Genomic DNA, 12,180 nt, shown 5'->3' with positions numbered 1-12,180 from the left:
TCAAGCCAGTATGTGACAATTACTGTTTTATTTTGGATGAAATTAATGCATAATAATCAAATGAAATGGGAATTGGAAATAAAATGTGAAGTCGCTTTTTTTGTGATTTCTCAGGTTACTGTTTGATTTCTTCTCCTCGTCCTCTTGATCATTTGTTATCACCCTGAGGCTGTGAGACAGACACCATCGGTCAGACAGACAGATTTTACTGCAGTGCTGGAAGAAGGAAGTATTTTAGTGGGAACTGAACACACACATGAATTGCACTGTTGTGTTTCTTTCTTTCTGTTAGTGTAGCTGTGCTGTTGTCATTGTTTGTGCTTAGATGGAGATGGAAGTTATGAAACAACATGACACTTGGCTATGTGATTTTTTAAGCCCCATTCACACTTAAAGCAACTGTAATGCTGCGTAGCACTAGATAGTGCAGTGGTTGGTCATTAGTAAGTATTCCTACTTCCTGGTTGCCCTACACTGCTTCAGAGTAAAACCTTTTTTTTTCCCCCTCAGTTTTCAATCAGAAATTGCTAAATTTCACAACTAATTACAAAGAAACGGCAAGTAACACATTTAATTAAATGTGAAATAAATAGAACAACTGAAATATATTTTCGGGTCACTTTACAATTAGATTTAATCCGTTAACATTAGTTTTCATGAACTAACAATGAAAATAGTTTGATAAATCTTAGTAATTAGATCAATTAGAATGATTCTATTAGATCAATGTTATTTTTAAGATTTACTAATGTGTTATTAAAATCAAAAGTTGCATCTGTTGAAATGATTTAAAAACATGAACTAACAATGAAAAGTTGTATTTCTATTAAATAACATTAGTAAAGATGATACTATTGCTCATTGTTAGTTAGTTAGTTAGTTAGTTAACTAACTAACGTTATCTATTGTAAAGTGTTACTGTATTTTCTTGTAAAATATACTCCAATAATCTTTATATACAACTTCGAAAAATCATTTTATGCAGTGTAGTATTTAAGAATGTCAGCAAAAAACACGCAAAAACCTTTAAAAATTAGCATCCTAGAAGTTATTTTGAAGAAAATGGTTTTATATGTGTATTAACTCTTCCTGCCTCTCAAACAACTTTTCTGATGATGCAATCGAGAGGAAAATAATATTAACTAATAAAATCTCTGCCTAATTGGATCCACAAATTAAGTCTCTACAGCAGTGTCTCACACAAAACGTTGTTTAATTTCGAAATGCGTCACGTTGCAAATTCTATTAGATGATTTCTTTAGGTTAATTGTGGAGTTTGGGAGTCTGTTCCAGAATTGTCCTGTATTATTTGTATTTAGTGTGTTCTAGCATGAGTTGCACTTGCAGGTTTAAGTGTTGCAGTGAATGTGCTGTTCGTCCATTAGCACACAGAGTGTCTGAGCGCCCGAGGCTGTGACTGTCGTGTCAGAGACGTTTGCTCATTTATACTTGACGTGATGTTATCCAGAGGGATGAAATTCTGTGTGAAATGACACATATTCATTGTGACAAGCACCATTATGTGACAAGCTAATGGAAAAAACTAATGAGTGCAGAATTCATCTTATTTCTGGCTAAACTGATTTTTTTTCCATTTTTAGACTTTCTTCCAGTATATTCACCTCATTAGATTAAAGCCTATTTTTTTGTGTTATTTCCAACATATCTAAAATATTTTTGATTTTGAGCCAAATGACATTGATATTTTCATCTCATCCCATTGTGCATTTGTATAAATTAACTGAAAAGACATTTATTAATTATCATTTTATTATTATTATCATTATTATTTATTTTAAAGACATTTACTCTTGTATAAATAGTTTGAAAACTGTATGGTTTAAAGTCGGCATGAAACGGACATTCGTCAAAGTGAAACGCTTCTGGAACAAGAACAAATGTAGGGAGGAGCTTGATTTTGTCTATAGGGAGTTGATTGGATGGTTGTGGTTTGCTATTGGTGGATTTAATGTGATTGACAGGTGGTCCCACCCTCACGCCAGTAAACACATCATCAGAGAAAAGAAGAGAGGGAGAGGAAGTTATATTGATTCAAGATTACAAGGCACATGAATTAAAAAAATAATGTGCACGGATAAATCATTTATAATATATACTGCAATATTCCATAAAAAAAAAACAAGAACTGTCAGTTTTGGTTTTATGACTTTAAAAAAAAAGGTATTCAGACTAAATTTGAGCTGTAAAGTGTCTAAATCTTCTATTTGAGGTGGAACTAGTTTTGAAATAATTCCCGTGGTTGTAGTTTGCGCCATGTAGCCTAAACATTGATTTATGGAAATGTAATGTCTTCTGCTTGGCACCTGACCTGTATAAGGATCTTAGTAAATGCTAATAACTGATGTCTACAGACCCCATGAAATCAGAATTGGAATTTATGGATTTAAGCTGTCTGTGAAGTTTCAGGTCATATGCATTTACATCTACATTTATACGTTTGGCTTTATCTAAAATAACTTGCATTGCATCATACAATTTAACTGTTCATGCACTTCCTGGGAATGTAAGCTACTTTTTTGTGTGTGCAGATTTTATTTTGTTTTGTTTTTTCTTTTAGGAAAATTGAGCAAAATATTGATGACTCATCCTCACTATACAGATTTTTGTCCAATCAAATGATTTCTAGAGTCTAGACTGATAATGGCCCTCCCCCAAAACCACAGACTAGCAAGTAAATCCTGGTAAAGGGCGATGCAAAACTTCCTGTTTTATTAGGAATTATGTCAACTCAGTAAAACAAAAGGAGTGTGTGTGTGTGTGTGTGTGTGTGTGTGTGTGTGTGTGTGTGTGTGTGTGTGTGTGTGTGTGTGTGTGTGTGTGTGTGTGTGTGTGTGTGTGTGTGTGTGTGTGTGTGTGTGTGTGTGTGTGTGTGTGTGTGTGTGTGTGAGAGAGAGAGAGAGATTGGCCGCCTGCGTTGACATCAGCTGTTCAGTCTAATATGACAGTAAGACTTGATACACACTTGAGCTGAAGACGACAGCTGAGGAGAAAACACAGAAAGAGATCACCACATCAGATAAAAAGGATTAGAAGTGTGAGAACTTTCATTGTCAGTAGATTCAGATGGACAGCTTTAATGAGGCTAGTCGGATTCGAGATCCATGACCTCTACTGACTTCACCATGATCGTCTGTCAATGTCTCTCTTGTTTGTTTACACACACACACACACACACACACACACACACACACACACACACACACACACACACACACACACACACACACACACACACACACACACACACACACACCCTACATTATCTAAAATGTCTGATGTGGAACAGTAACAAACAGTACCCTATAAGTATGGTTCTTTTGAAAGAAGCCTCTTGTGATCACCAAAGCTGCATTTATTTAATAAAAAAACAGTAATATTGTAAGATATCAAAATAACTGTTTGTTTTTTGAAAATATTGTAAACTGAAGACTGGAGTAATGATGCTGAAAATTCAGAGTCACATGATCCTTTAGAAATCATTCTAATATGATGATTTGTCTCTCAATAAATATTTCTGATTATTATCAATGTTGAAAACAGTTGTGATGCGGAATATTTTTTGTGGAAACCGTGATTTATTTTTATTTTAATTTTTTTCTTTAGGATTCTTTGAAAAGAAAGTTCAAAAGAACAACATATAGCTATTTGACTTGGCAATTTTAATGCATCTTTGTTAAATAAAAGTATACATTTCTTAAAAAACTGATAGACCCCACATTTTTTTAACTGTAGTATCCGTGTATTAGAACTGTGTTTTTATGGTAGAGTTCTGACCATTATGAACAGAGAAACAAATGATCTGAACCACTGGTTTGTCACTCTGAAATCTGAAAGATCAGCCAAATGCCAATATATCAACTGCGTTCTATAATACAGAGAATAAAGAAAGAATCCTCAGATCAGATCATATGCTATTACTATCATTATGTATTGTGCATGGATAAGGATAACAGATTTTCTAAGTAGTTGGCTACATGAGGTATTTTCTGTGCAATTTGTAAAGATTTTTCTGCTGGAAGTGTAAAAATGCATCAGTGCATTGTACTGCATCAGTCTTAAAATTAAAATTCAATGTTTCATTGGAGGAATTTAACCGTATGTTTCATTTTGAGTTTGATTTATGTGCGAGAAATAATTTGTACCATATATTTTGTATAATCAGATTAGTTTGTACATTTTTTTTTGCAATTTTCTTTGTGATTTCTAGTGGTGAACTGATAATTTTTTTTTATTAGCTGCCAAGACTAATATATTGCTATATATATATATATATATTATGCAATGAATGAGCGAGAAATGCCTCATTATTTTAACTAGATTTTTTGTTGTTTTAAACATTTCTTATCTGTTTGGTTATAATTAGACTTTCTGATTAAAATATAGATTCAATATTGTAAATTGAATAAGGCTGATTAATATCAAGATTTATTTGATATGTCAGATCTCTGGTTGCCGTTGCTTTAGTGTTCTATGTTTGGCACCATGATGAATTTTTAAACAAAGGATCAATTGACAGATCACGGGTGGTACAAAGAACAGTAGCTTAAACAGAGTAAATCATCTTAAATATGTGCAGATCTCGAGTGTGTGTTATTCTGAATGTGTAGTGTAAGATGGTGCTGCTCCAGTTGTAAATCCTCTTTGCTTGGCCAATATTCAAGTAGTGACTTAAGACCAGATTAAACCCTCTCTCTCACCTGGCCGTAAGCGGGGCAAATCATCTCGCTGACCCAGAGCGATGGTTAAGTCATGCAAAGCCCAATGGAGGAGCACTTGAGTAATTGTACTTTTGCTACTTTAGTTACTTGGTACTGTAATTGAGCCTTTTTGGGGGGGAATTTAAACTTTACCTGAGAACTACTGTTACTGAATACTTTTGCCTAATTACTTATCAAAGTAAAAAATTATATTCACTTTACTAATATTAAGTTACTTTAACCAGAACATAATCCAGTGTCTCCACTGATTTCATCAGTTTATTTTTAAAGCTGTGAAAGAGAAATGTTACTTTTTCATTTGAATTATGCAAGAACAATTAAATGAGGAAAGATGTTATTTTTTGCTTAAGTAAATTTTTTGCTGGTGGTGCCTATGGCCTTGTGGGCACCACGCCGACATGTAGCGCCGGTGCGCTTCAGGCAACCTGTTCGAGTCCCAGCTCGCGGACCTTTCCTGTCCACTCTATACTGTCCTATCATAATAAAGACAAAAAATCATTTATTTATTTTTTAAAGGTATGTTTTTTGCTAAAAATGTTGCTTTTGATTAAAATTAAATATCAATTACTATATATTTTTATATTTAGTGTGTATTAGTCAAATGAATGCAGCCATATATATATATATATATATATATATATATATATATATACATGGCTGCATTTATTTGATCAAAAACACCATGAAACAATAATCTTGTGAAATATTATAATTTAACATTAATATACATGTAAAATTAATATATTCCTGTGATCAAAGCTGAATTTTTAGCACCATTACTCCATTCTTCAGTGTCACATGATCCTTCAGAAATCATTCTAATATGATGATTTGTTGCTCAAGAAATATTTGATTATTATCAATGTTGAAAACAGTTGTGCAGCTTCATATTTGTGTGGAAACTGATACTTTTTTCTCCACGTGATAGAAAGCTCTAAAGAACGGCATTCATTTGAAATATAAATCTTTTATGACATTGTCTTTATACATTTTTTGTAACATTGTGTCTATACTGTTACTTTTGATCAGTTTAATGCATCCTTTATGAATAAAAGTATTAATTTCTTTCAAAAAGTAAAAAGTCTAACTGACCCCAATCTTTTTGACTGTATATAGTAATATATAATAATTTAGTTTAGTTTATTTCAGACAGATAGAAAGAAAACCTAGTTTCAACACAGTTAAGCTGACAAACAGCAGCATATTTACAGCAGTCTGAAACAGGTGTAGGCTGAAGCTCTTGCTTATAATGCCTACCCCCTTTTTTTTAAATAACATCTCATATTTTAATAAAATAAAAATAAAATAAAAAATAGTTATTGTCTTACATCATTATAATGTTGACAAACAAATCTAAGCAGAATACAAAACAGTATTTCCTATGCAATACAGTTGCACAATCCAAAATACACCAAAAACAGCTTGTTCATTTATCACTCTTTAAATAGTTTCATATAGTTTAATTGCATTATTGCTAAATAGTCTCTTTAACTTACTAAGTGTCCCACATATTTTTAGTTCCTCATGACAACTGTTCCATAGATTTACACCTTTAACTGAAACACAATGGTATTTTGCATTGGTCCTCACATGGTTCTTTTTGAATATACAAATTCCCCTTAAGTCATGTTTGCATTCTCTTTCTGTGAACAACCCACTGATACTTTCTGGCAATTGATGGTTTTTTGCTTTGTACATGAATTGTAATGTTTTCAGATCTACTAATTCTTTAAACTTTAGAGCCTTTTATTCAATGAAAATTGAGCTTGTTGGCTCCCTATAGCTGGTTTTCTTTACTATTCGCATGGCTCTCTTTTGAAGCATAAATATTGGATTGGTGTTTGTTTTGTATGCATTTCCCCATACTTCCACACAATAAATAATGTATGGAAACACAAGGGAACAATACAAAGTATATAATGATTTTTCCTTTAAGAGATATTTTACTTTATATAATATTGCAATTGACTTTGAGATCTTGTTCTTAATATAAGATATATAAGGCTTCCAATTTAAGTTATTGTCTACAATCACTCTAAGAAATTTAATAGCTGACACCCTTTCTATTTCGACCATTAATTTACCTATTGTGTTCGATAAATCATTACCAAATACAATAAATTTTGTTTTACTTATATTTAATGTTAGTTTATTAAAATCAAACCAATTTATTAGCAGTACCATGTCTTTTCCCATTGTATCCAAAAGTTGTTTCAGATTGTCACCATAACAAAATAAGTTTATATCATCCGCAAATAATATCCGATTTAATACTTTGGAAACCTCACATATATCATTAATATACAACCGAAAAAGCAATGGGCCCAACACAGAGCCTTGAGGATCCCCACATGTTACCTGCACCAATTGTGACTTGCAATTATCTATTTGAACATATTTATACCTTTTCTCTAAGTAATTACTTATCCAAGAGTGAGCTACCCCTCTCACTACGTATTTTTTCAGTTTCTCTAGTAAGATGTCATGGTCGACAGTATCAAATGCTTTTCTAAGATCTAAAAATACCCCAACTGTGTATTGTTTATTTTCTATTGCGTTAGATATTTCATTCTTATTCAGATATTTTCTTATTATTTATACTGTCATACAACCCCACTAATGATTCTCTAAACATTTCAATACAAGAACCTGGAGTACACAGCTTATAATTATATTTTTTGCTCTCTCTATCTCGATTTCTACAGTAACACACTCCATAACTTTGTTTTTAACAAACGACATATTTTCCACAACTCTGCTCCTCTAGTTAGTCAATGTACAGAGAAACTCCCCTTCCTTTTTTTCCCTTCTGTTCACAAAGAACATCTCATATCCTTCTATTTCGTACTTCACACCTTGATCATCAATGAGCCAAGTCTCAGAGATTGCTATAACTGTCATTTTTTTGTTTTAATTTGTTGTAAACACTGTTTAATTTATGAGAAGTTTGAATTTAAACGCCTACTGTTAAAATGTATTCTGGATACTGCTCCATTTTAACCTTAACATTGAATTGTTCATCAGTATAGTATTCACAATTTATTTGTACTGTATATTGTGGAAAAAGTTATTCTCAGGATCAATTTTGCTCTCCATTCCCTGTAATTTATGCTCAGTATAGTTAAATGTTCTCAGTTCTAGGCTTTCATAATTCATACAAAGTTCAAAGGTTTTATTTATTTTGTTCAGGTGTACGTGTCCATTGACTGTATGTTCCATTCATCACCATTTCCAGCAGTTCCATAACATTTCCGTTGTTTATATTTATCCAATTCATGAGTTCTCTTACCATAATATTGCTTGCTTCCTCGGGTGATCCATTCAACTTAATCCATACCTTGCAATTCCTTGTCCAGGTAGCTTGTATTTTGTTCTTTTTTCTTAGGATCCGTGCCTGCCTTGCTATATCTGATTTTTTTTCGTTAGGTGTTCGTATATAATAATATAATAGTATAAGAGTAAAGAAAGTGAGACCAGAAACAGATTAAGGGTGAAAGATGAGAGGAGAAACAGATGGACTGGTAGAGCAGAAGCGGACAGGACTTGATGAGTTAAGGCTGATTTATACTTCTGCGTCGGACCTACGCCGGAGCCTCTACGCCGTAGCCTACGCTTTGGTTTTAATTTATACTTCTGCGTCGTTGTCTGCGTTGACGCACGCAGAGGGAGCATGTGAAACCCGAGGAAGCGGTTTGAGCAGACCAATCACAGCGCTTGCGTCGGCGTAGAATAGACGCGTTGTTACATTTTTGGAGAGGTGCACGTCAGGGTACGCCGGAGGGTACGCGCGCTACGCACAGCCTACGGCGTAAGTTCGACGCAGAAGCATAAATTGGGCTTTTGACTGGTGATGTGGCTGAACTACGGCTGAGCTGTGGTTGAGCACTCACAGTCTGAGTGAGTCTCAGTCGGGGGTCGATGGCACTGATCTGCACTGACTGAAGCATGAGCAGCCAATGACTTCTCACAGTCCTGCCTGTCAACCAGCAATATGTTTATTCTCTGAGGCTGCTGGACATGTTGGGAAGTTTGTGATTTCATCTTGTGTTTAAAAGTTTTGATTACTTCAGAACGATTTTCATTAAAAAATATTATTACATTTTAAAATGCTTATCGTAACATTAACAGCTGTCATACATTTTAATGTCATAAAAATAAAATGTCAATGTTTTGCTTAATGTTGCTTGACTTAATATAATAAAAGTAATTGTGAATTAACATAAGTATATTATAATAATTTATATTGTCCATTTGATATGTCAATTCACATATTATTCAGATAACTAACAATTTCCTTTTTTTTTGCCCCACCCACAGCTCCCCCTCCCTCCACTGTGGGCTGGTTGCCATGGAGAGCTCATCGGTAGCATCAGCGTCGTCAGAGGCGGGAAGCACTCGCTCGCAGGAGATCGAGGAGTTGGAGCGCTTCATCGACAGCTACGTGCTCGAGTACCAGGTGCAGGGACTCCTGAGCGACAAGACCGAAACCGAGCAGGATGTGGACAAGATCCAGTCCCACACCTCACAGGTACAACTGGCCCTGTCCCGCACCTCACAGGTACAACTGACCCCGTCCGAAAACTCACTGGTACAACAGACCTCACTGGTACAACAGACCTGTCCCACATCTCACAGGTACAACAGACCCGTCCCACATCTCACAGGTACAAAAGACCCCGTCCCACACCTCACCTCTCGGGTACAACAAACCCCGTCCCTCACCTCACGGGTACAACAGACCCCGTCCCACACCTCACGAGTACAACAGACCCCGTCCCACACCTCACTGGTACAACTGATCCCGTCCCGCACCTCACCTCACCTCTCGGTTACAACAAACCCCGTCCCGCACCTCACCTCTCGGGTACAACTGACCCCGTCCCACACCCCACGAGTACAACAGACCCCGTCCCACACCTCACAGGTACAACAGACCCCGTCCCACACCTCACGGGTACAACAGACCCCATCCCACACCTCACGGGTACAACAGACCCCGTCCTGCACCTCACTGGTACAACTGACCTTGTCCCGCACCTCACCTCTCGGGTACAACAAACCTGTCTCTCACCTCACGGGTACAATAGACCCCGTCCCACACCTCACTGGTACAACAGACCCCGTCCCACACCTCACGAGTACAACAGACCCCGTCCCACACCTCACAGGTACAACAGACCCCGTCCCACACCTCACGGGTACAACAGACCCCATCCCACACCTCATGGGTACAACAGACCCCGTCCTGCACCTCACTGGTACAACTGACCCTGTCCCGCACCTCACCTCTCGGGTACAACAAGGGTACAATAGCCCCGTCCCACACCTCACGGGTACAACAGACCCCATCCCACACCTCATGGGTACAACAGACCCCGTCCCGCACCTCACTGTTACAACTGACCCCGTCCCGCACCTCACTGGTACAACAGACCCCGTCCCGCACCTCACGGGTTCAACAGACCCCGTCCCTCACTTCACGGTTACAACAGACCCCGTCCCACACCTCACAGGTACAACAGACCCTTCCCACACCTCACTGGTACAACTGACCCCGTCCCGCACCTCACCTCTCGGGTACAACAAACCCCTTCCCCCATCTCACGGGTACAACAGACCCCGTCCCTCACCTCACAGGCACAACAGACGCCGTCCCACACCTCACAGGTACAACAGACCCCGTCCCACACCTCACGGGTACAACAGACCCCGTCCTGCACCTCACTGGTACAACTGACCCTGTCCCGCACCTCACCTCTCGGGTACAATAGACCCCGTCCCTCACCTCACGGGTACAATAGACCCCGTCCCTCACCTCACGGGTACAACAGACCCCGTCCCACACCTCACTGGTACAACAGACCCCGTCCCACACCTCACGGGTACAACAGACCCCGTCCCACACCTCACGGGTACAGCAGACCCCGTCCCACACCTCACAGGTGCAATAGACCCCGTCCCACACCTCACTGGTACAACAGACCCCGTCCCACACCTCACGGGTACAACAGACCCCGTCCCATACCTCACGGGTACAACAGACCCCGTCCCGCACCTCACTGGTACAACAGACCCCGTCCCACACCTCACTGGTACAACAGACCCCGTCCCACACCTCAGGGGTACAACAGACCCCGTCCCACACCTCACGGGTACAAAAGACCCCGTCCCGCACCTCACTGGTACAACTGACCCCGTCCCGCACCTCACCTCTCGGGTACAACAAACCCCGACCCGCACCTCACGGGTACAAAAGACCCCGTCCCACACCCCACAGGTACAACAGACCCCGTCCCACACCTCACGCGTACAACAGACCCCATCCCACACCTCACGCGTACAACAGACCCCGTCCCACACCCCACAGGTACAACAGACCCCGTCCCACACCTCACGTGTACAACAGACCCCATCCCACACCTCACGGGTACAACAGACCCTGTCCTGCACCTCACTGGTACAACTGACCCTGTCCCGCACGTCACCTCTTTTAAGCACAGGTTGCTGTTGCTCCTAAAAAGCTGACATCAGTTCATCGCAATCTCACACATCTCTGTTATTATCAGTGAAGCTGACTGCACAATGAATCTTTCATAATATATAGCCTACACTTTGTTATAATTAGAGGATTTGCCAGCTTACAGAATTCAGCACTGAACAAAAAGTCCGTTTTGAGCGGTGAGGAGAGTCTATCTTAAATGCTTCTGATTGGTCATTGCGTTCAAGAATCAACACATATGTCTGTGATTGGCTAAATCGCTCAACGCTGCAAACATGTTATAAATAGAAACTCTGGCCTGTAAATCGTTTCTATTTTGTTTTAGTTGTTCTTGTTGCTTTTCTGCAACAGATGAAAAAAATGTATTAGTTTTTATATGTTTTTTTTATAGATATTTCTAGTTTTCGGGAGTCCCGCGAATCTTTTTATCCTCCCGCACACACAGAGTGAGTGCATTACCGCCCGCACTCGCACTCGGCCATCAAATCTAGTCCCGCACCGCACTCTATTGCGTTGGGAGTGCACGTCTATAGATCAAGAGCCCGGCCCGAGGATAGTGACGGGAAATATCGGCCAAGTTCGGGCTCGGGCATGGAATCCAAGTTAGAGGACTCACAGCCTTTCAACACGTGTGTTTTTTTCCCGCGCCGTGATGAGTCGTTCATGAACGATCCGTTCATTGCCTCTGTCACGCGACAAATGAACAAAAGACTCGGAAGTTCAAGTATTAATGTTCCCTGTAAATTACTTTTGACTGCATTATAATGATTTCTTAATTCAGAATATGATCAAGATTTCGTTGGATGTGTTCGGGGAATTTGCCTGTTAAAAGTATAACATTTAAAGCCCCTGAAATGACTTGAAAAAAGATTAGTTAATTTTGATGAACGAGAATGAACAATAGAGTCAGTAAAACGATCCGAACTTTCCATCACGGCCGCG

The 12,180-nt window shown here is 38.8% G+C and overlaps 1 protein-coding gene across 3 annotated transcripts in view; it reads left to right on the top strand.

Annotated features, from left to right (window-relative positions):
• The window catches only part of ctif (CBP80/20-dependent translation initiation factor), a 151,794-nt gene that overhangs the window by 82,354 nt on the left and 57,260 nt on the right, over positions 1-12,180 (top strand). For all 3 annotated transcript variants that reach the window (XM_077194721.1, XM_077194727.1, XM_077194734.1), the window contains one exon: positions 9,057-9,267. In XM_077194721.1, the coding sequence (XP_077050836.1) occupies positions 9,088-9,267 (180 nt within the window). In that variant the 5' untranslated portion in view covers positions 9,057-9,087. The remainder of the gene's footprint in view (positions 1-9,056; positions 9,268-12,180) is intronic.

The sequence above is a fragment of the Siphateles boraxobius genome, unplaced genomic scaffold, assembly GCF_051911475.1.
Source record: "Siphateles boraxobius isolate OS27281-9 unplaced genomic scaffold, OSU_SipBor_1 11, whole genome shotgun sequence".
Classification (NCBI taxonomy): Eukaryota; Metazoa; Chordata; class Actinopteri; order Cypriniformes; family Leuciscidae; genus Siphateles; species Siphateles boraxobius.
The sequence above is the reverse complement of the archived record's forward strand: the minus strand, read 5'-3'. Positions and strand labels throughout refer to the sequence as shown.